Here is a 24290-nt window from a genome sequence, read left to right as displayed (position 1 = left end):
GAAAAACTTCCTAGATTACTTAGTAGCTGGAGAAATCATCTAATTGCTGGTTAGTTACCTGCAACCCAAGCAGGTATTGCTGTCGAACTCTGACAATCCTTACAAAGTTTCAGAAATTCGCACTTTGGCTGAGATATTGCCTTGGAATTCCCGGCATTGATTCTGGTCAGAAGATACTTAGTAAATCTGTATCCTCATGCAGTCCAGGGTTGCTATAGGAGAAAAGGGAACTGTAAGTCATCACCTTGCTGTAAGACTTAAAGGGAGTAGGTTTTCTCCCCAGCTTTCTTATCTTCACAGTTTTTGCTTGAACTAGTGCCTTCCTCTGAATTTATTAGTATATATCAATCTACATGTTTTATATACTATTTACTAGAGGTAGAAAAAAGTTCTTGTAATTATTTAGGTAATGCTTTTGAATTGGATAGGCTTGTTGGTTAGATTTTGTTTATTTGTTTTGTGTTTTTGTTTTCCAGCTTGGAAAAGCCTATAAAGTAGTGGAGGTAAAAGTTTGTGAAATAATCAAGAGCTGAGTTTGTAAAATAGCTGAGGGTGCACATTTGGAAAGATGTCGCAACACCCATTTAATGACTTAACCAGATGTCCATCAAATAATTTCCTTTGTCCTTTATCCAGTCTCAAAGATTTGATGAAGCAACTTGCATGGGCTGGGAACATTTAAGTTCCCTGGACCCTACTTGAGTTAAGAATGTATGTACTAAATAACTGAAATAAACTAAATAACTTAAAATACCCATGATAAAATTATATCAAAGATGGCATTTAGTGTTTAGAAAATGTAAATGTGCTGAACAGAATTTACTAGTTTTGACTGGGGACTTGGAGTGATCATTGTCTTTACATGGAGTAGCATTAATTAGGTGACTCTAAAATGGGAAAAAAATCAAGTTCATTTTCTAATACTTTAGCTAGTATGATTACTGGGGGAGAGGGAGTGTTTCTATTTCAAAACAAATGTGACAGCTCTGGAAAGCAGGTTTTGAAAATCAGTCTGACATATAAATAATTGTTAATCACGAAGCAACAAAAACATTGCTGTTTCTGAAAAATAACTAAAAAAAAAGATGCACTTCTTGCCTTGAAAATGTCTCTCAGGGTTACAATTAATATAGCACTAGACCGAAGCAGCAATTCAATAGTATTCAATATTATTATTCTTCAGTAATGCTAACAAATTAAATATACGTTTTTAGAATAATTGGCAAGCATACTTTCAAATTCATACCCAATTTACCTATTGTAGTTGATATCTCTAGGAATGAAGTCTACTTTTTTCCTTTCATTGGTTCAGTGAATCCATAACTTAAATTTATAGTAAACAATACATAAGTATTGGTTTAGTTGTTATATTTACTATTAATTTCTGCTTTTTCCCCTCTCTTCTTGTTTCTTTTTTAGGTGTATGATTGCTGATGAGGTAAGTGGTGTTCCTGTTCCTATAACACCATTTTTCTTGTTTTAATGTACTTCATGTAGATGTGACTTCTTTTGTTTGAGATGTGAGCAGAAAGGCTGGTAATGAAAGAAGCCTAATTCCTGTGATCTTCAGCAGATATTCTGAGTAGGGAACAAAATGAAACCTGACATGAGCTTAAAAGAATCTTTCAGAAGATACGCCTTACAAAGTTGAATTTTCTCAAAGGTACTGATCTACTATAAGTAATAGTGGAAATAATTACTTTTAAATACATTTAAAAATTTGTATTTTATTCTAGTCCATATTAGGGAAATTTGAGTCCAGCATTTCTTCTCACAGAAGCATATTAGTAAAAGAGTATTATGTTCTTGATGTGTTCTCACTATAAAACCTTACTGAAAAAGAGATAATGTGTGGGGATTGATATAGTCTCCCAATTCTAATTTGGGTTTTTTTGAAACACTGGCAGGCAGAGGGAGAGAGATGGATTACTGGGATTAAAGCATCTCCTCATACTATAAAAATCTTAGTACAGCTGGAGCTAAACTCTCCTGGCATGGAATGTGAAATTTCTGGGAACTGTGGAGAATAGAAAAGCATTTAGGGGAGGAGAAAAGGGAAGCTTGGGAAAAATCAAAATACCAGCAGTAGCTATTTGTTCATTAAAACAAAGTTTCTTATTTCCTTCCTTGCATGACAATATGAAGTGTGAATAATTGTTAGCAATAAAAAGTACTGCGAGATATGCTTATTCTGAAATAAATAGTGTATACTTCATGACATTAGGTCTGGCACTGGGCAAAGTTTTGTGCAGTGTAACTTTCTTGTTAAATATATATCTTGTCTGTAAATCTGAATTCTCCACTAGGTGGACTTCCTCTTCTGTGTTACAGAATAAAGAGAAACTGGTAGCTACGGTGAATGAAAGAAATATTAATAGTTTATTTTTGTCGACCTACTGAGTCAAAAGCAGAGTTCTTCATATAGATCTTCTTTGTTCTTCAGGCCCTGAACAGAAAATCCTCTGAAATGAATGGAAATACTTATTTTAGGTTTAATGAGCTAACCAGATATAACATATGTATTAATCCATTTAAAGAGAAGCATCTTCTTTCATAAAATATTATCCATGGTTGACAATGAAATAGATACTGTGTAACTAGCTCTTTGGCTTTGCTTCCCTTACCGGGTTCTGTCTTCACAAATATTTTTGTCTCCTGAATGGAATATGCTTTCTGAACAGAAACTTCTATTTTAATTTTTTTTCTTTTATTTTCTTTTCCCAGATGGGGCTAGGTAAAACAATTCAAGCAATTGCCATTTCCTATTACTACAAAAACGAATGGCCTCTCTTAATTGTAGTGCCTTCATCTCTGAGGTACCCTTGGGTTGATGAGATGGAGAAGTGGATTCCAGAACTCTCTCCAGATCATATTAGCATCATTCAGAACAAAACTGATACTGGGTGAGTAAAGTTCATGTTTCTTTTATAGAAAGGCTTGTTCAACCCCTCCCTGCTCAAGCAGGGCCACCTAGAGCCAGTTGCCCAGGACTGTGTCCAGGTAGTTTTTTAATGTCTCCAAGGATGGAGACACCACAACCTCTATGGGAAACTTGTTCCCAGTGCTGAGTCACTCCAGAGTGTTTCCTGATGTTCAGAGGAAACCTCCTGTGTTTCAGTTTGTGCTCATTGCATGTGGTCCTGTCACAGGGCACCATGGAGAGGAGTCTGGTTCTGTCCCCTTTGCACTCTCCCTTCAGGTATTTATATATATTAATAAGAAACACCCTGAGCTGCCTTGTTGCTAGGCTAAACAGTCCCGGGCAGCCTTTCCTCACAGGAGAGATGCTCCAGTCCCTTCATCATCTTCATGGCCCTTCACTGTCCTCTTTCAGTGTCTCATGTTCAGCATGGTATCCACCAGGATCCTGGGTCCTTTTCTGCCAAGCTGCTTTCCATTCAGGGTGGGCCCCAGCATGTATTGGTGCACAAGGCTGTTCCTACCCAGGCGAAGGACTGTGTGCTTCTCCTTGATGAACTCCATAAGGTTCCTCTTGGCCCATTTCTCCAGCCTGTTGAGGTCCCTCTGGTGTATCAGCCACTCCTCCCAGTTTTGTGTTATTATATTACAGTAGTTACTCATCTTTTTGAAACTGAGAGGTCTGGGTTTTGTAAAGTAACAAGTGCTTGTCTGCTGAAAATTAGATTACTTCAGTGTGTGTCAAATATATACAGTTATTTCTCACCTCTGAATTAGCTTGTGTTCATTAGCTTCTCTAAAACATTTTAAACACATTTTTGGATGCTCCTGGTATACGTTACGAAGTAAGGAAGTAATTACTGTTAAAATTCTATTTAGCACACTGAGAAAATTTCTAAGTTAGAAGAAGTATTCTCTAAATAACTGGAAAGGTCGTAATGACCTAGGCTTTCTATCTTTAGACTTAATAGCATGACTTCATCAAAGAGGGATTACATGTCTTGTGTTTTATTAGAAAAACATTCCTATTACACTGAATTACAAGAGTATTTTTTTAGTCTGTTTTACTGTAAAAGACTTGGTTGATTTCAGGGTAATGTCTCGATGTTGTTCTGAAACTTCTGGATAAGGGAAACTTATCTTCATGTTGTCTGGGGAGTATCAGAAAGTGACTTGACTGTCAAGATGTGCAGATGAGACAGTAGCTTGGAACCTTCCTTGTGGTAACCAGAGAAATCCAACTGAAAGTGCATTTTAAAAGCTTAATCTGGGGTTGTTGCTACTGATAAGCTTAAATTTTGGTTCTCATAGGAATAACGGAACTAAAATAAGGATCTAATGAGCCTTTTTTTAAGCTGTTTAGCTAAAATGCACACAAACTTAATGCTTATAATGCTGAATGCAGAAAGGAGAAATGTGGAATAAGGGCAATTATGGCAAAAGTACATGGCAAACAGAATTCTGTCCATTTTATCTTTTAAGATTTTAAAAAAGACTACACCTTAGCCATTATCACTTCATTTTATTCAACAACAAGGGAAGAAGATAACTTGTGTTTTTGTTTGTTTAACTCCCAGGAGTCTTCCTAGCTATAAGTGAGTTAGCTGTTGAAATAATTAATATTTTAACATTAAAAAAATGTTTTCTGCATTTGCAAGAAAATGCAAATGCAAAAACAGAGCTGCCCATCTTGGTTTAACATTTTCTTAAATTCTACCTCTGTATGTTCAGCTTGGATTTCTCTCAGTTCAATACTTCTGTTCAAAACTTCAGCAATGAAATTTACTGCTTGACTGTTACTTCTTAATTTAAACAGGTTAAAATATACTTAGGCATCAATTCAAGTTCTTATAATTTTAGCTAAATTTGAAATTGGATGTTTCCTCAATAACTTGGTTCCACTAAGAATAAATAATTTTATTTGTATTTTTTTTCATCTACCCTTCACAAAGGGATGGGGGGAAAATTCTCGTTTTCCTGGCTGTTCTATTTATCTATACAGTAAAAGCAATAGCCTGGAGTGCATTGACCACAGGGCCAGTGCTCTAACCATTGTTACCTCCTCCATATCCAGAAACATGAATGTGCATGTGCACATACATAAATAATCAAGGCAACTTCAACTTAGTAGTTTCTTTGATCTGTTGCTACTGGAGAGCAAATAGAAACGGTGCCAGCAGCGTGGTGATGTCTGACAGATGGGGAGACCAGCCACAACTCTTGTTCCGGTGACTTGTTTGTCTAACAACTTTGAAGAGTTCCTGTGCTGCTCAAAGGCTCCTAAAGGGTCACAGTGCTCTCTAATTATTTTAAAATCAATTCGTGCCTTGGGCCTATGTATGGCTTTAAATTTATTGTAAGTAGTTCCTTTCCAACTAGTTTTTTCATCTTGTGCCTTGTTGATTCATTGCTTCTAGTCTTTTGTTTTCTTTAGATTTGTTTTTGGGAGAAAAGCTGGATAGGCAGCTTTGATTGGAATGTATTTTTCAGGTGGTGATGTTTAGCCCAGACTGTACCTTTACAGCACCAGATGCTCAGAGACCACCTCGTTAGTCATCTTAGGCTGCTAATGAGGTGACTTTTGTACACAGAGCAGCAGATAGCTTGCATGGTGACATTATTACTTCAGGTGTTCGGGTGCTCTTTACATAGTGTGTTCATAATGATCTGACTTGTTTGTGTAACTTGTTATTCAGAAAGTGAATTTGTCCCATGCGATACTCCTGGAAAGGTGCACAAGTTGAAGCAATGAAAACAGATAAATGAACCTCCTTTTAAATGCAACGTATATCTTCTGAAAATGGTTGTGAAATGTGTGTGATTTGTAAGTGTGAGATACTAGAATGTTTTAAACACCAAAACCTGTTGTCATTAGCCTGACAGACCACTAATTAATCAATCCAAAAAGTGTTATACATACCTTCTTAAAAAAGTTAGTTTGGTATAATTACTTTGCTATATTAATTTTCCTACAATGAAAATTTACTAAGAACTTCTGGATTTCCTCTTTCAGGAGAATATCAACCAGCAAAGTAACGATTCTGGGGTACGGCCTGTTAACTTCTGATGCGCAGACTTTAGTAGACACTTTGTACAGGCAGAACTTTAAGGTAGTTGTGGTCGATGAATCGCACTATATGAAATCCAGAAATGCCACCCGCAGCAAGATTTTATTGCCAATTGTGCAGAAGTCTCTTCGAGCGATTCTTCTTACTGGAACTCCTGCTTTAGGAAGACCTGAAGAGGTATTTTATGTATGGTGTTTTGGTTTATTTGGTTTTTAAGGATGGTATGAGTAATAAATGAACAAATTTGTAGTTTTCTTCAATGTGTACAGTTTACACACATTATACATCAAACAGTGGACTGAAACCATGTCTTTTGGTTAGAGTTGATTATATTGATGTTTTACAAATCTGTTTGGAGCTCATGCACAGGTGACTTGAGACAGGGCTTCTCTTAAGAAATTAATCACTCATGGAACAGACTGACTGGGTAAAATAGAAAATAAAGAGCCCAAATAGAGAACTATTTGTTTCTACTGAGCAGGGGAGTCCTCGGTAGACAAGAACTTGTATTAAATCTGCTTCATCATCTGTTATAGGAGGTTCTTTGTTTATTGCTGGTTTTTTGAATATTCATAATGTTCACTTGTATTTCATAAGTGGAAAAAATATATCCTGTGCTTGTTGCAGCCCAGAAACACAAGTTTGCCTTTGAAAGAAGTTCAGCATATGGAATTGGGGAGGAGCAAAGAGGAAACCAGAAACCACTTGGGTTTTATACTGAACCTGGGAAAACTGTATTTATCAAGTGTAGAAATATATGGAATATAAGAGCTGATTTGTATCCAGGGAACTCATAAGGCTTATATAAATAATACTTTACAGTTTAGAGTTTGTTGTTGTGTAAATAGAAATTATGCCAAGACCCTTTAAGAATTGTTTGTTCAGAGAAATTATAACTTGAGAAAGATATCCATTGCATGAGAAAGGGCTTGGTGTATTTTTAGTGTTTGCTTAAAACTTTAAAACAAATACTTATATCTATGGGTGTAGATAAATTTGAAACTTCCTGCACATATGTCAAAGACATTGCAACCAACCCTGGAAGAACGGAAGTTAGAAAGTGTTATGCTTTTAAATAGTGTGTTGATACCAAGACCAGTAAGCAACATTGCTGAAGGTCTTCAAGGGAAATTTAGGAGAGAACCTTCCATATTACTGTTGTCCCTGTGCTACCCCTCAACAGTGCGTCTTGGATCTAGTAGCAATCTTTGAATCCAGAAAGCTTTGACAGTAAAGCAGCTTGTAAAGTAGCATTCTTTCTGGCTAGGGTTGTCTAAACGGATATTTACCTCTTGTTACTCAACTGGGAAGAAAGGTGTGAAATTTCTGGTCTGTGTTGACATTGTTAAGAAGCAGACTGTTCATGGAATACCTGCATGAAGCTTTGCAGAAGACCATTTACCCATCAAACGACAAAAATTGTATTTTTAGGAAGAGCGTCTTCTCATCCGTGTTTTCTTGTTCAGTATAAACCTTTTCCAAGTCATCGACACTGTGTTACACTGTTCAGGGTGCTCTGTTCTTTGAGGGCTGCCCGTAACTGTCCTGTTTCAAGACACGCGTACTCCTATGGAATGTCGTTTGTATGTGTACCAAGCTGTGTATTTTTTGTGCAACTGTTGAATATAAACTTAACACAATAACCATGTCATAATTATTTCTGAATAGTCTTACATTTGCAAGTGATTTCTCACTATCGCTTTTTATTTATACAGCTTTTCATGCAGATTGAGGCACTGTTTCCAAGAAGGTTTGGCACTTGGAATGAATATGCCAAAAAATACTGCAATGCTCGTGTCAGGTATTACTGTACTTGCTTGTTTATTTTCCTGTGGGTGTCTTTGGTTTTCTTGTCATGTGAAGTGAGAGAATCAGCAAGTAGTACCTTTGCTGTATCATACTATCTTGCTTGGAAACCCAGGGTCAGATACCATCTTCTCTATCAAAAAGGATTGGGAAAAGGATTAAATTGACAGAAGACTTTATTTCAAATGTTAATAGCTTCCAGTTTTGTCCACAAATAAAGTTTAAGGGCCAGCATTCTGTTAAGTAAAATTTATATCTCTCTTTATTATGGGATCCAGTCTTTTTGTTATCTCACCATGCCTGGGTGGAAAAAAAAGTCCGATACTTGTCTCTGTATTTTACAGATTGATTGAGTGAAAGTAAATGTATAAGGCTCCCAAAAGCAGAGTAGCGTGTTTGTAATTTTATTGAGGGGTCAAATATTGGCGTTGTAATTTCTTGTCCACCACCTTGCCTCCAATTTGCTGGGTAACATTGATCATTACGCATTTTTCAACACATGTGTCTAATGAATTTTAACCCATTTTTATCCCTTGCATGTTTCATGAATTTTCATGTTTCGTGTGCTTTAATTTATTAACTTAAGGAGGATTCATTTCCCTCTGACTTGCTTCCCTCAGCTTTAGCTTAATTATTGATTTCTCTAGGGGATAGAAGCAGCTCTGGTTTAAAATGCTTAGTTTTACCCATCTGAATCTATATTCCAATCTGGAATGAAAGACATTGTGAGAAGGGAAGAACCTTTAAAAATTTCTTAGATAAAACATTTCTTATCTTCAACTTTGCATATGTTCAAAATAATAGGTTTTGTCAGCTAAATTGCCTAGCATTTAAATTTAATTTTTTACAGTAGTAATTACATGGTTTCATTTTCATTTTCATATAACTTCTTTTTCTCCCTCCATCATTTTATCAGCATTTTATCAGCATTTAACTTCAAATGACATGGAAGAGCGCTGTCTAATTTTCAGACAGAGAAAAGCTATTTTTTCCATGGTGTTTTGACTGAATGCATCTGTAATTTTCACACCACAAGTGTGCGTGGGTACAGCATGGTTAGCTACTCAATCATAGATGATTATCTTATTTTTGGAATACCATAAATGTAACAAAAATCAAGTTCAGCATTTGGCAAGCTCTCAATAAATAACTTTGTCTTCGTGACTTGACTGGAACAAAACATCCTGTGGTAATAAATTTGACAGGTTTGTTTTATGCAGCACGTTGTGTGAAAATGTTGTGGGTTTTTTTACTTAGGTGTTCACAGACACCTGTTTCCAAGGAGTTTCTGTGAGGTGTAGCCTATCATTTCTTTTGTATCCCAAATGCTGAAGCTAGAGGGAGCAAACCTTTTTAAGGACAGCCGTATAGAGACTGTGACACTTCCTTAAAAACAACGAGGCAAAGAAAGAATGAGGAAGACTAAGTTAATAAATTCTTTCTATTTTTAACCTTAAACCTACTTCCTCTATGTAACCTTGCTCATTAACAAGTATTACGTTTAAAGATGGTACCTTAAGCTATAAATCCTGTCTCTGACTGTAACTAGGAAGGGATTCTGAGGGAGGGAAACAAAGGAATATTAATGGTGATATTTGCAGCTTTCATGATAGCTTCCTTCTCACTCATTCCCCTCTATAACATAATAAAGAGCATTCTCATGGTGGTATATTCTTCCCATTAGTCCACTGAAACGAGTTATAAAATTATACGTGAAACTTCTGCTTCCTGTAGAAAGGGAAGTGTAGGTGGGATGATACATAGGACTGTGTGTCTGATGGGTAGTAACGTCTGCAGGTAGCAATTCCAATTTTAGAGTTGGAAAGAATCAGACAGAAAACAATTCTCTCTCTGATATAAACAGGGACACCAAATGTCGTTATCCATCACACTTTCATATCTAATAGTCTGTTTTAAAATTAAGTACTGAAGGTTTCTGTTGAATTTGGAAGAGCTAGCCTCAGTATTTATTTTTCATTTTCAGGTTTTTTGGTAAAAGAACTCAATGGGATTGCAGAGGAGCCTCAAATTTAGAAGAACTACATCAACTTCTAAGTGAAATAATGATCAGAAGACTGAAGAATGATGTTCTAACTCAGTTGCCTCCCAAAGTTAGGCAGCGTATTCCATTTGACCTCCCACAAGCTGCAGCTAAGGTAAATTTTCCGCTTTTGCTAAAAACACATTTGTTAGTATGTAATCTGTGTATTCATGTGTATTTGTGTGTATGCATGTGTATTCTATGTAGCTACACAGAAAGGGTGAATATATAGCATAGCATCTCTGTTATTTTTAAAATATACCATTAAGAACATGAGCATAGCATTTTTTTTGCATCAGATAATGATAAAGTTTGCTCTAATTTTAGTATGACCTTATTCCTTCTGTCTTCCTTTCCCTTAGATTTTGAATCTTACAGTTACTTTTAGCCAAACTTGATAGAGTTCTTGAAAGTACTCTGTTCCTAAATGTTTAATGCTTGAAATGTCCATGTCGAGGTAGGACATGCTTTGTACTAGATATCTAACCGCTGATCTCTTCTGCCAATTAGAATTTGAATAACACTTTTGCAGAGTGGGAGAAATTAATGAGAAATCTGAGTTCAGATGCCACTGAAAGCCACTTTTCTCAAGTCATGAATCTAATCACACGCATGTATAAAGAAACAGCCATTGCCAAGGTAAGCGTGGAAGTCTTTTCTTAATGTATTTCAAGTACCCGGTGAGTTTTTAACTTTATACAATTAGTTGTGTTGGCCTGGACACTAGATGAGGTTGATTTGGATTATAATCACGATGTCGAGAAGCATTCTCTTTGTCCCCTGTATGTTAATGGAACAGTTTGAACCCAGTTATTGTGACTAAGTCTTAAAGCTGTTAGGTGGGTGCTGCAGGGCCATGCCGGTGTGTTGGCAGCTGCTGCAGCTCACCCAGGATGGTGCTGACGCAGCCCCTACGCTGCTTCTCCCCATAGATAAAAAAATGGAAGAACAATCCCTTTTAGCTGGTCCCGTTCTATCAAATGGAACCCCATGCTATGTGTTTTATTCTATAGTACTGTACCTTAAGATGGGAGGAAAAACAAGTTAGTCAGCAAAACCTTTTGCACGCCTGCTTTTTACCTTGCTATCAGGCCTCATTATGCTAACCTATTTTTTAGGAAAAGATAGAAAAAAAGAAAGCTCTGCAGGCTGCTGGAGCAGCAAGAGTTGAGAGTGTGACCAACTGCTTCACATTTTTTCTTCTTGCCTTAAAAATATCACTGTGGTTCTGTTGCTATTTTTTCCCCACTTTTCTAGTTTCTCCCCTCTAGGGGAAGATAGAAAAAAAAGAAATCTGAGAACTGCTGCAGAGGGTATTGCGTGAACCATTGATCAGTGATAAATTTTATTATTAGCTGTAATCATGACTTTAATAGTTTTTATAAAATATAGTGAAAATTATATTTGACACAAAAGATATCTATGAATGTTTAAACAGACCAATATTTATGGTTAGGGTATTGTGAAAGTATCAAAATTATTCTTTCCGTTTTGATACACGGCCTTATGTGGGTGTGGATACAAAAGTTCTGATTAAACAATACATTTTCTGTTTGAAATATGTTTGTGCAGAAATCTGTTGGGTTTTTTTAAAATAGGGCTTAAAACATCAGATAATGATGTTGTAACTAAAAGGAGTTTTAAATACATCTTAATCTGGAAGAAGTGCTGTGTATGTGATCTTTTGAGGATTTATTTTTTTCGTCGGAAGGAATAAGATGGGTTTCTCAAAGACGTAAAGTTGTGGTATTTTTAAAATAAAATTAGTTTGATAATTATATGTTAATATTTAACAATGTTAGTGTTTGATAAAGTCTTGAATAGAAATTTACCTTTTTGTATTACAAGAAATTGAAAGACATTAAAAACTGTCTCTTTGAACATTTTGTATGTCCAACTAATGAAAACCTGCTCTCTTACTCCAGGCAGGAGCAGTAAAGGACTATATCAAAATGATGCTTCAAAATGACAAACTGAAGTTTCTGGTTTTTGCTCATCACTTAAGCATGCTGCAAGCCTGTACAGAGGCGGTTATAGAAAATAAGGTAATGATTTAACAAATGTCCACACAAACTTAAGGTCAGACTTGACAAATACTTGTGAGCTGTGTTTGAATTCAGTAGAATTAACTGTGTGTACAGGAATTTAAGTACATACAGATCAGTGCCACTGGATTAAAAAGGATTGTGTGGTTTTGAAGAACTGTCTTGTATTTAAAGATGATGCAAACACTAGTATCGAGTATGATACTTCATTATTATTGAATCAGTGTTGTGGGCACTTGTTTCCCAAGTTTTTCTACCAATGTTCTTCTGTCTACTTTTTTTCTTTTAGCAGAACACCATTATCTCTCCTGAATGTTTAATTCAAAGCAGTAAAAATGTTTGCAAACTACCTTCATAGTATTTTGATCATAGACTCTCAACCATTGCTAAGGAGTGGCGGTTGATTTTGCAGTTTTATATTGTTGTTACTGTGCAAATGCTTGCAATTTTAATAAATCATGTTAGGGAAATTACAGATTGTTCTGCAAGTATTCAGTTTTAAGATCCCATGTTCATTCTGTCTTCTCCTTTTGCAAAAAGGGAATACTAGATCTGCACTTCTCTAGATAGAGGGATAATTGTAAATCAAAGGGCAAAAGAGTGCTGATGCATCCCCGCCCCCATGGCAGGAGTAGAACAGGGATTTTCATACTTTCACTGGAGGACAGAGGATGATTGGCTCCAGAAATGGACACTGTTAATGTCATTTTGTCTCTATTGTAATGTTACAGGTTCGCTACATACGAATAGATGGAAGCGTTCCTTCTGCAGAAAGAATACATCTTGTTAATCAGTTCCAGAAGGATCCCGATACCCGGGTTGCTATTTTGAGTATTCAGGCAGCTGGTCAGGTAGGACAAAAAAAGAAAATATGTGAAATAAGAAACTTGAAGAATCATAAGAACTAAAGTCATTGGAGACTGAAGTGATTTACCCAAGGTGGTTTTTCTTCACACAATATGAGTTTTGTAGGCTCATGTGTTCCTTTTTTTTTTTTTTTTTGCACTAATTGTTAACAGTTTTAACCCTCTATTGAAATCACTTGAGCTGAAATTAAGATAAGCAGCAGCATCTCATTCTTGAATAATTAGTGAAAAATCAGTTTCTCTGAAAGTACCAGATTAATAAGAAATATATGTACCTTCCATAATGAAAAACAGCCTGCAGTCATTGCACAATATTGAAGTATTTTTTGAATCTTGCTTACATGTATCTGAGGCCCAAGGAAGAAATCAGTGTAAGAGGCCCATCTGCTGTCGAGGTAGCCCAGCTTATTTCGATATAAAAATGTTCTGTACAACCATTGTTTTACTTCAGATATTCCGTTCTTTGTGTGTGGAATCTTTTTTCTAAAACACGTCTACTTCTTTTCTTTAGGGTTTAACTTTCACTGCTGCTACTCACGTTGTGTTTGCTGAATTATATTGGGATCCAGGCCATATTAAGCAGGCAGAAGACAGAGCACACCGAATTGGGCAGTGCAGCTCTGTGAACGTTCACTTCCTCATCGCCAAAGGAACGATGGACACGCTCATGTGGGCAATGCTGAATCGCAAGGTGTGTGTGGAACAGAAATTAATAATCAAGAACTCACTGGGGTTAAGGTAGCACCTAAGTGCCTGTGCCCAATAACATTCTTGCTCATCTGGTACACCCTCCTATAAGACAAACTGGTACACCTAGAACTGCTAATCATTAAAGCGTCCGTGTCTGTCCCGAATTAGTCTTTTCTAGTTTTTTGCTCTCTGTTGATCCAAAGATAAATAAGGTAACTCTTTTCCAAGATAAATGGGATGGTTTTGCTTTATCTTCCTTCTAGCTTTTCTCTGATTGTTCGATTTACCGTTTTAACATTTTTTGCACAATAATAACAGCTGGAGTTGGTTGGTTTTCTGGGGGTTTTCCTTGATGTGTTTGTTTGTTTTGGGGAGGGGATTGTATCTTTGGGGTTTTTTGGTTTTTATTTTTTAGCTGAATGAGTGTCGTGTCTTACTAAACTTCATTTTTGAGAGGCAGAAGCATTCTCAAATAATTCTTCTTCATCAGACCCAAGATTACAGTGATCTTGTCTTTTGGTGCCATTTTCCTCAAGTATTACCCAGTCCTCGTTAGAAGGAGTAATTCCATCCTGCTTTCTCTCCTTGGAAGATCTTGAAGAGTTCACAGGACTAATTTGGCTGTTTTGCTTTTGTGACCTTTTGCAGCCTTTGATACCATTCATTAGTGTCTTCTTTCCATAACTGAGATGTATTTGTATTCTGTCAGCTCTTGTTTTTTGACATTTCCAGAAGTGTCAACATCGAAAGAACTGCCTTTTAAACTCTAGTTGTCAGAATTATTTGAGATTGCGGTTACATGGGGTTTCTTCTGATGCAAACACCAGCTTGTGGTTGTTTCTGCATTTGACTCCCCCTGTATTGTGCTGTTGCCAACAGGTTGTGTCTGTATAGTTAGCGGAGAAACTGAGAACCATTTTTTTGCCAGTATATTCCTCTCTTGCCGAAAAGTAATCACAGCTTAAAGAATCTAGGTACTGCAACTGTATTTGACATTCAGTTGGGGAATAAAGCTCTATATTCTAATTCCTGTAGGTGCCTCCAAATAAGTTTCAGTCTCCTTAAACATGGCACAGATGGGTCTCAGTAAATCACCAGCTATTTACCATACAAGAGTTCTGTCACTGAACTGCTTCTTTCAATTAATTCTACCTTTATTTGTTACCATGTGCCAGGAAAAATGTGTAAAGACTGTAGGAGATGTATATAATGTAGATATTCTCTTTTAACTTCAGTAAATACTGACATGTTATATAGACCTTTTCACAAGTCATAGTGTGTTAAATATACTCCTAATGGGTATTCTTGCAGAAATAGCTGCTGGAAGAGGAATAGTTTTAATCACTTAAGTTATTTTGAATTACTACAGAGTTTCTTACTTTGTAAATGCTGAATTAAGTTTGCAAGGGAAAGAAATTGAGTGAATACAGGTAAATAAATTTGTTCCAACTTGTGAATTCCTTGGAAACGTTATGCAAGTCTTCTTTGTGCAGGCCAAAGTTACAGGCAGCACCTTGAACGGCAAGAAGGAGAAAATGCAGGCTGAAGAAGGCGATAAGGAGAAATGGGATTTTTTGAGTTTTGCTGAGACCTGGACCCCAAATGAAAGTCTAGAAGATCCCAAAAATGAACTTTTATTTACACATGTAAGACTTGAAACTTATGTTCTTCTGTTTTCTTTCATTTAAAAACATTTATAACCATTGTTCACTTATGCTTTCCCTGCACTGCAGACTTTATTAAGGGAGAAACACTAAATAGGTGGGAAAAAGTAATGTAAATTCCACTTTAAAAATCAGGTGAAGTTGGGGAAAGTGCTGTGCTGGGTATAAATGTTGTCTGCAAGCTTTTGATGGGTCCTTCTGTAATGTTTAGGTGACTGACCCAGCCTCAGAGTCAGATAAAACCAAGTAATTTCTTGTAGAAATTACAGCTTTATTAGCTGTCCTGAATGTAGTTGGCTATTATTTTAAAAACAATGTTTTAAAACCTTTTTTTTTTTTTTTTTGTAATAGGCATCATCAAAAAAGGCACGTAGCATAGCAGTTCCGTATATTTGTTTTCTGGTAGTGCTATTGCAGAATTTTCATGAGAGTATTGAAGATACTATTTACAAAACCAGAACAGGAATGTTGAATTGTTCTTTCTGCCAGCTGTTTGTTCTTCAAGAAGATAGCTTTTGTTTCCATCTCTAAACTAAACATAGCTTCTTGTATGTAATTTTAACAGCTTCTGATGCAATAATTGTAAGTCAAGTTTACTTATTTCTTTCCTAGTTTGAAAAGGAAAGACAGAACGACATCCGGTCTTTCTTTTCCCCAAAATCCTCCACTGAGAAGAAACGCAAAATATTTTCTGGTAATGAATATTTACATAATGCTTCAGAATCTTCTGAAGTCACAAAAGAAGAGGGTGCAGAGAAGAGCAATGAAAACCTGGATTCCAGAAGAATAATTGATGTGGATGCAATTTGTATTGAAAGTACATGTGAACATGAAGCTAAAAGAGCAAAAAGAATAAGTGGATCTACTCTGGTCAACTCCAGTAAGAAAAAGAAGCTATCTTTGACTGGAGAAAAGCTCTCTTTGTTTTCAGAAAAAAACAATGAAGTCTTGCCTTGTGGCTTGAATACCTCAAGCAAAAGTACAGCATTAAATAAAGTTTGGCACTGTGGTGCTTGCACTTATAAAAATAATGAATATCTCCCTTACTGTGAAATGTGCAATTGCCCTCGAAGCAGTAATGGTAAGTAATGTGTGCTGCAGAGAAAAATATATATTTTTTTGTTTCAGTTGTGATTAGTTTCAGAAAATACAGTATTTTTTAATATATGAATATACACAAATCCAGGCAAACTATGAAGAATGGTGTCTTTACGTGAACAGATACCTATTAAGCGATCCTTCTTAATTTTGCTTTCCCGAAGGATCTTTTACATTATCCTAATTTGAAACAAATGGAAAATTCAGGTAAGTGTTACCAGGATAGAAATTCAGTGAGGAAGAATATATGCTCACTTTTCTTTGCAGCAAATGTAACTTTCCTTTTCCTTGAGGTTCACAGTTATTCTGAATCCAGTCAAATGGCAAACTTTTTCTCTACTTGTCAGAACTGAATTATATGGTATAAACGTTTTATATTGTATCTTGGTATTGTATCTTTTTTTGTGAGAGACATGACCTAGAAAATATGGCATTTCTTGCTCCAACAGGTTGGAGTAGATGAATTTTATTTAATGTCTGGAAACTTAATAAAGCATTTTTATGAATCTATCCCCATATTTGCTATTTCAATTGCAAAGGAATGAGTAAGGTTATTTTTCTTTCTCTTTTCTATTTTATTGAAGTCTCTGTGCTTGTTTAAGTAAGGACAACTTCTGAATTTCACAGGTATAGATCAATGCCTGGAAAACCACTTTGTATGTTTATGGTATACAGTAACTCTATATAATATAGAATTGCTAACTGCGTTATTTATTGCTTATATTTTAACATTAAGCTGCATGGATAAAATTGCATAAAAGTTTGTTCCATGTGTTTATTCTGCTAATTTTAAAGGTAGCTCTAGTTTCCTAAGTGGTTGCACCATTAGAGAACAAAATGCAATATCTTTCTATTTCAATTCCATAGTGCTGTCTCCAGATGTGCATTGATTAGGTTCCTATTCGTACAGGTAGCATAAATAATTGCTGTTCTTGTTTCTTCATCTGGAGGTGAGAGAAATGGGGAAACTGCCACTCACCAGGCTGAGGAAGATGGTTTGTCGAAGGACTCCAGAAGAAATGAAGAGGGAACAGTGTGCAATGCTGGAGATCAGAAAGAAGATTTGGGGGAACCAGTGACCCAGCAATTTGTTGAAATCGGCAAAGAGGAAACTGTTGAAATTGAAAATGAAAACAGTGAAAAAAAGCGTGGAGAAGGTAAAGTGGGACTCCTATGAAAGAAAGATTCTATGCCATTGTGGAAACTGTGTTAAATGCCTCTGGCATGAAGAAAAACGTTTAAATAAAAACCTATACGTTTAGAAGATGGGCAGAAGTTCACACACTAGCACATGGCTTTTTCATTTTAGCCTGGGATGTTTATTGAATTTTGATGATTGATAAACCCAGCCGTTCCTTACAACTCCTGCAGCAATACAGAGTTTTTGTCTGACAAAAGAACTACGTCAAACTAGCAAATGTCAAACTGTATAGTTTCATTGACACTTAGGATGGCATTTACTTGTGTTCAGGACAGCCACAGGCAAAACAGAGGATAGGTAATTCAGAAGATATAGAAAAATCAAATACGCAGATATCTTCATAGCTTGCTGCTTGAGCTGTGTGTCTTATGTTGTTCTGGAATAAGATACAGAATCCTCACATGGGGTACCTATTCTCTGGGGTTTTGTTCCATGATTGCTGAGCATTTAAAGAAAACATAAAAAGAAAGATTTGCAAACACATTTTTGTGTGAACATTAGATGTACAACAAAATGGGAAATTTCACAAATAACTTCTTAAAAACATGTATAATATTATTTTTAATGTCTGACTAAAGACTGAATGAAATTATTTAAGAAAAAAGACTTTTAATGCCAACATTGTTTCTCTTCGTAGGAGATGGAGATAAATCAGAAACGCTTCCAATATATGACGGTCTTATGTTTTGTGCGAGTAGGAATACTGATAGAATTCACCTCTATACAAAGGTAAACCTGAAATATGCATGTTTGTTATAGCTTTTAAAATTACAAAGTAAAATGTTGTCCTATGCATATTAGCTGAAATGTACAAAAATTAGGTAGTTTATCATTCTAGTTCTTTTTCTCAGTGGAATTCAGTAATAATTCCCTATACTTATAACTTCTAACTCTTAGCTTACAAAATGGGGCTAATGCCTTAGATGTACACTCAGTCCATCTATTAGAAATGCAAGTGATAGTTGTTTAAGATTCCTTTTTTTTGTTACAGTGTCTTATCACAAACTATTTCAATAGAACAACATTCAAAATAAACCTGACAGCGAAATCCTGACAGGCTAAGTAAAAAAAATACATTGTCACCACATTTCTACACATATCGGTGCTGTGTGTAAGTCAGAAACTTCCCAAATAGAACTCATTAACCTGCAATGGTAATGGGACTACAGAAACTAGCAGATGGTAATTTTCAAGGGGGAATCGGGACTTTCCAATTCCTTCTTTTAAGGGATAGAAAGGTTGACTGAGAAGAATTCCTCAAAGCTGCTGGATCGGTCAGTGTATTCAAGTACAACTGCAAAGCCTCACCAGTAACTCAGGACAAGTCTTTGAGATAATGCATTTTTATTTGCCTAATGGATACAGCTGGGAAAAGGTCAAAAAGAGTGCCCTGTTGTACCTGTTGTATCTAAAAACTTGTTTAATATATGTTAAATGTACACTGCTTCTTAGCTTGACACATTTTACTCTAAGATAATGACGGATTTTGGGTGGTGTTTGGGCAACTGTATATTGGTCTGTGTTTTTTTGGCTTGGGTCAGAATTTCATGATGCCATGAAATCTTTCTGCCTGCCCGTGAGACACAGGGATTCTGCTAAAAGTATCATAAACAACGATCCAGCTAAGAGTCTGAATTTCAGTGATAATGAAGTGACATTCTTCAGTCTACGATCATTCATTTCCCTGGGAAATTCAGTGAAGAGGATTATAATTTCAACTTCTTAATTTAAGGCATTTGGTGTGTATGAACTACTTGCAAAGAAACGTTCAGATATTTGCAAAGATAAAGTTTTCATCTTGTTTATTTTTACATACATTAATGTGAACTGTGTTTCTTGCATCTGTGATATAATCATACATCTGTGGCTCTCTTTTTTTCTGCAAAAAACATACCTTGGGGCACTAAATTTAATAGTAAGGGAAGATAATTCACTTGAAACAGGTGATTTTTTTTTTCTAGATTGTGCTACATTGCATTTGTAAACACAACTGTTTGTTTGTGTAGGATGGTGAACCACTGAATCATAATTTCATTCCACTGGACATACAGCTGGATAACTGGGAGGATTTACCAGAGGCTTTCCAGCACAAACGGAATCGTTCCTTGGTAAGAACAAATTTCTACTGGCACAGTATTATATTTAATATGGAGTCCTTTGACTTTTTTTAAATAAATGCAGAATGCTTCCAGGCCTTGGGATCTAGGCACAGTTTCATCAATGCAAGCAGATCTTATAAATGTAGATGTGAATATTAATTATGCAGTCTGTTACTTTGGCAAATTTTCCTGCCTCCTGTTAACATTTCAGTAGGTGGAATCAACCAGGCATCATTTAGCTTCTCATTTACAGGATTAGTAACTAACATTCATAAGCCAACAAAATAGCATTTTAAAGGTTATGAATTAAACAGGGTGCATTATGAATAAAATGTGCTGAATTGTGTCAGAGCTGCAGTTCTGTGCAGGCCTCCAGTCTCAGTCCTTCCTTTGGCCTTCTCACAGTTTTCACAGCTCCACTGAGCTATTTGCTAGTCAGAGCTTTGTGTGCTGCACTGAAATGCCACAGAAAAGAGGATGCCAGTATTGCCATCAAAACATATGCATAATTAAGATAATTCAGTGATCTGATTTCTCATTGTCATTAATTGGTAATTTACTGTAATAATTTTTATTACACATATTTTCACGACACTGTATTATTGTAAAGGGCTACAGTAACCTCGAAGCAAGTATGTCAGAGGTTCTGTTAAGATTTTACAAGTTGGAAAACTGTGAGAAATGGACTGATACCTGGTTGGGTTGAACAGCTCTTCCAGTTCACCTGCAGCTCAGCCTTCCACGCTGCCACGAGGGGCTGCACGCTGCGGACTGCTCATCCAGTGCTAGGCATATGTCCCAGTGTTAAAGAAGAAAGGTGGTCTGTAAACCAAATTATTGTGTTGTTCAAGTAACAGGAGTTGAACTTTCCTTTTCTGAGAGGGCTGCTGCACCAGGGAGAATGGCCACTGTGAGAAGAAAAATGTTTCTGAGAATACCAGCTGTTTGCATCCAGTTTGATTGTATAAATTCATAGCACTCTTTCACTGTAATCAAACAGTTCTGTGTAATGCCTATAATGCTGCTGACAATAGTGTTCTCCACCAGATACTGAGATTTGTGAAGGAGTGGAATCATCTAACAGCAATGAGACAGAAGATTGTCAGAAAAAGCGGTCAGATATTTCGTAGTCCTGCTCACGTTGCAGAGGAGTTGTCTAAAAAGCAGTCAATGGTCAGCAGCACTAAAAGGTATGTGGTGTTAAATTTTTCTCCCTCTTACTAATTGCTACAGGAAGTTTGATATATTTAATGTAACTTCCAGTGGCAACCAAGCACGAGGTAAATCTATTGGAATAGAAACGTCTGCTTCACTGTGCCCTGATCAGCAGCTGTTCTGGCTTTGCTGCACATTTAAACATCTGCAACTTGACGGAGATTTTTGAGGAACAATCATGACCTCAGAGACTCAAAAAGAGTCAGATAATCGTGTTGTTTTCCCCACCTGGAAGGAGGAACAAACCGTTAGTTGCCATTGATAATCTAATGCTTTATTCATAAATCACAGCCCACTCCAACCCTTTCTAATACTCATTTTTATTTAAGCAGTTCTGTTCTCTCCAGATGACCTTTTCAAAACTACTGTTTTCCTTGCTGGTTGTCGCTGAAAATGGCCAGTGTTTAACCCTTAGGAAAACCTCAATTTACCTTTTTTTCCACTTTCCTTTTTTCTCATACGCTATCTTGCCTGACAGATTTGCAGCTTCAGGGTGGTCATTACTCTCCACAAAACTCCTGTGTACAGGTTAACTCACCGAGGTGCCTCTGCAAACAATCCAAGACCTTTTTATTCCTCTCAGTCCCTACTGTTAAATTCTCCAGGGTCACTATTTTGGCTGCAGGTAAGAATTCAAGTAAATAATTAGAGTTTCTAATTCCAGTAACATAAGGAGAAGCAGCAGGTAGTAAGTATTTCTTAACCTGTTGCCCAGTTGTTTCCTTCCATAACAGTAGGAAAGATCTGTGACCCACGTTAGACATGAGGGATGAACAAGCAGTAGCAATCTGGATCCAGCCAAGAGTGAAGATTCTTTGAGGGAGATTGTTCCCTTTCTAGTACATTGACAGAGTTTTGAATTATTTTAGGTACGTGACCAAGGAGGATGTCGCAGCAGCGTCACTGAGCAAAGCGAGCAGCAGCGGGGGCAGCGTTCGCCTCATCTCCAAACCCAGTGGGCTTTGGCTGAAGACTGAAAATGCTTCTGTCGAACAATCAGGTCATTCCACAAAGTAAGTTTATTAATGCAATAAGGTGATTAAGCTGTTTCTCTCCAGATTTTTTTAAGGTAGAAATATTATTTGCTGTGAGTGTTCACCTTGCTGAAGTACAGTCTATCGATAAGAAACTTGCTGTAGTGCTAATGAGTTATGTTTTATTCTTCTAACAGTTTAGATTACGTCTGTTGTCTGCTGATACAGTTGCTAATTGAGTCTGATCAAAATGAAACAAGAAAACAGTTACTTGATTTGGTAAAGGAAAAAAGAACGTTGGCTTGGGCCTGCTTTTGAGGTCAATAGCAAATTGGAGACAACAAATTTTCTTCTCTTCTGCCTCAAAATTTAGAAAAAGGGAGAACGTGAGAATTCTAGACAAAAAATGCCCTTTTAAAGTGTTATGACACGAGCTGTGTGTCCTGCCAGGACGTCAGCCTTGCTTAGAGTGGGAGGCTGTGGGAGGCCTTCACACTAGTGGGAGGCTGTGGAAGTGGCATAGAGAAACCAGGATGGTTCCTTCGACTTTTTTCCTCTGGTAAAGAGGGGCCTGAAACTGTTTACATTTGTATGTGTACAGGCCTGATGCCACTATATCTTAATAAACACAGTGTCATTTCAGCCAATAATTTAGTGTAAATGTAGTAAGATGTGCAGACGAAAAATCTATCACATTGTCAAATTTTCTTTAGATAGAAATCTAAACCAAGTAGATGATTGCACTGTGCAGGTGTCAACCTGAGCACGATCAGATAGTATTTCAACTGAAATAGGTATTTCAGAGCAAGAGCATTTGGAGACTTACTGGATGTGTGTGGGTCTGTTGCTGGAAATGGAAAGGGGGCAATTATCAATCTGAAAATAAACGGAGGTGGAAGCAGCAGAAGGCTTAGGTATAGCTGGAAGAATAAATAGATATTTTATTTTACAGTCAGATGCATATCTAGGTTACATTAAAGTGAAAATTCCTAAAGCAGGGCATGTAGTTCACATGAGTATTAGGTTTCTTGGCTGAACTGTGGCATTAAAGACACCTAATGGAAACGTACAGTGCATAAAAACCTACTGAATTGCGTTGCTGATTTTCTCCCTTGTTATCAGCTGTACTTTGCTCTCTGCTAACAGGTTGCTTCCAGAAGACAGCAAAGGCCCCTCAGCTCTTTGTTCAGAGCAGCAAGAAGCAGAAGGCTCCTCCCCACCCAAAGGCTACTTGCAAGCCCTGGACAGCCAGGGAAACCCGCTCTGCCTCAGCTGTCAGCAGCCAACCGCCCCGCGCCAGCCGGGCTGCCAGGCCTGGGACACGCGCTTCTGCTCGCACGCCTGCCAGGAGGACTTCTCCATTCGCTCCAGTCAGAGCTACCTCAGGACTAAAGTGTTTGAGATTGAACACGGCGTTTGCCAGTTTTGTCATCAAAACGCACAGGAGCTTTATCTCAGTGTCAGAGATGCGCCCATGAGTCAGCGGAAGAAACTTCTGGAGGGTTCCTGGATGTCTCACCTTCCGCTTGGACAGGTAATCAGTAACAGCTAATCTGTGTATTCCTGCAGCAGATAGTTGAGGAAAATCCAAAATGTTGTTCTTACAGCTTGAAGATCAAAGGTTAAACCGGCATCAACAACAAAATAAGAAAAACTCTTAAATACAGAATTCCCTGATGTCTTCTAACACATTTTTCATTGCTGAAAGGCACAGGCATCAGAATTCAGATTCCTTACAGATATGAATATTGCAGCCAGATTTACTTGAAACACACTTTGTTAACAAACTTTATGGTTATGAAACAATTTAAGACTGGATGTAGTCTACTAGTATTAGGTTATTCCTACTTTGGAGAATATATGGTAAGAGCTTAAGAGAAGTCAGTCGTCCCAGCTCCTCTCAGTGTCACCTCAAAAGCATTCCAGACTGCCACCATGCCTCTGGTGCTGATGGCTTCTTCACTGACTTGATGGCAGAACATTCCTATGTGAAGTGACATATGCCAACTATAGTGACAGTTGTTTGCTTCTCCAGTGGGAGTAAGAAAAAAATGCTGACGCTTGCTTTTTCTCTTGACGAACATTATGAATAGCTACTTCCCTGAATTACTTTCTTGTTCTTACGGTAGAACATGTGGTTCAGAAGGAACATCTGACGCTCCTGGTGACGTGTCCTTTGTTTACTGCAGCTGAATGAGATGATAAGGAACCCGACGGAAGGGCAGTTCTGGCAGGTGGACCACATCAGGCCCGTCTACAGCGGAGGAGGACAGTGCTCCCTGGAGAACCTTCAGACCCTGTGCACAGCCTGCCACCGAGAGGTCAGTGCTCACAAATCCTCGCCCTCTCACAGGGATGTGTCGTGGCACGTGCACTGGGGCGGTATTTACCACATCCCAGCTGTATTTTGGGCACAGGGAGCCCCTGGGGTCAGAGCAGGGCCCCTGGGCTCCCCTCCTTTGGGCTAAACTGTTACAATACAACAGTTTCCTCAGGATTTGGGAAACACTCACCTTAACATAATGCAAACGTTTATTATCCGCTGCAAAATCAGACTGAGGTTGAACTGCGCACTAATGCTTTCCCTGGAGCGCACTGTTGCCA

General features: G+C 37.3%; 1 protein-coding gene across 6 annotated transcripts in view; it reads left to right on the top strand.

The window, feature by feature from the left end:
* The window catches only part of ZRANB3 (zinc finger RANBP2-type containing 3), a 43907-nt gene that overhangs the window by 17961 nt on the left and 1656 nt on the right, over positions 1–24290 (top strand). For 5 of the 6 annotated variants that reach the window (XM_082057306.1, XM_082057304.1, XM_082057305.1 and 2 more), the window contains exons 3-20: positions 1420–1438; positions 2725–2903; positions 5933–6164; positions 7703–7788; positions 9778–9949; positions 10345–10473; positions 11760–11879; positions 12611–12730; positions 13257–13436; positions 14929–15081; positions 15712–16180; positions 17148–17354; positions 18036–18127; positions 19405–19506; positions 20545–20687; positions 21582–21725; positions 22833–23220; positions 23876–24007. In XM_082057306.1, coding sequence (XP_081913432.1) covers positions 1420–1438; positions 2725–2903; positions 5933–6164; positions 7703–7788; positions 9778–9949; positions 10345–10473; positions 11760–11879; positions 12611–12730; positions 13257–13436; positions 14929–15081; positions 15712–16180; positions 17148–17354; positions 18036–18127; positions 19405–19506; positions 20545–20687; positions 21582–21725; positions 22833–23220; positions 23876–24007 — 3067 coding nt within the window. Of the gene's footprint in view, positions 1–1419; positions 1439–1511; positions 1664–2724; positions 2904–5932; positions 6165–7702; positions 7789–9777; positions 9950–10344; positions 10474–11759; positions 11880–12610; positions 12731–13256; positions 13437–14928; positions 15082–15711; positions 16181–17147; positions 17355–18035; positions 18128–19404; positions 19507–20544; positions 20688–21581; positions 21726–22832; positions 23221–23875; positions 24008–24290 lie in introns of those variants that run through there. The other variant, XM_082057307.1, reaches the window with a different exon arrangement.

Source organism: Streptopelia decaocto, assembly GCF_964273445.1.
Source record: "Streptopelia decaocto genome assembly, chromosome: 6".
Taxonomy (NCBI): domain Eukaryota; kingdom Metazoa; phylum Chordata; class Aves; order Columbiformes; family Columbidae; genus Streptopelia; species Streptopelia decaocto.
This window is presented reverse-complemented; position numbering and strand designations above follow the sequence as displayed.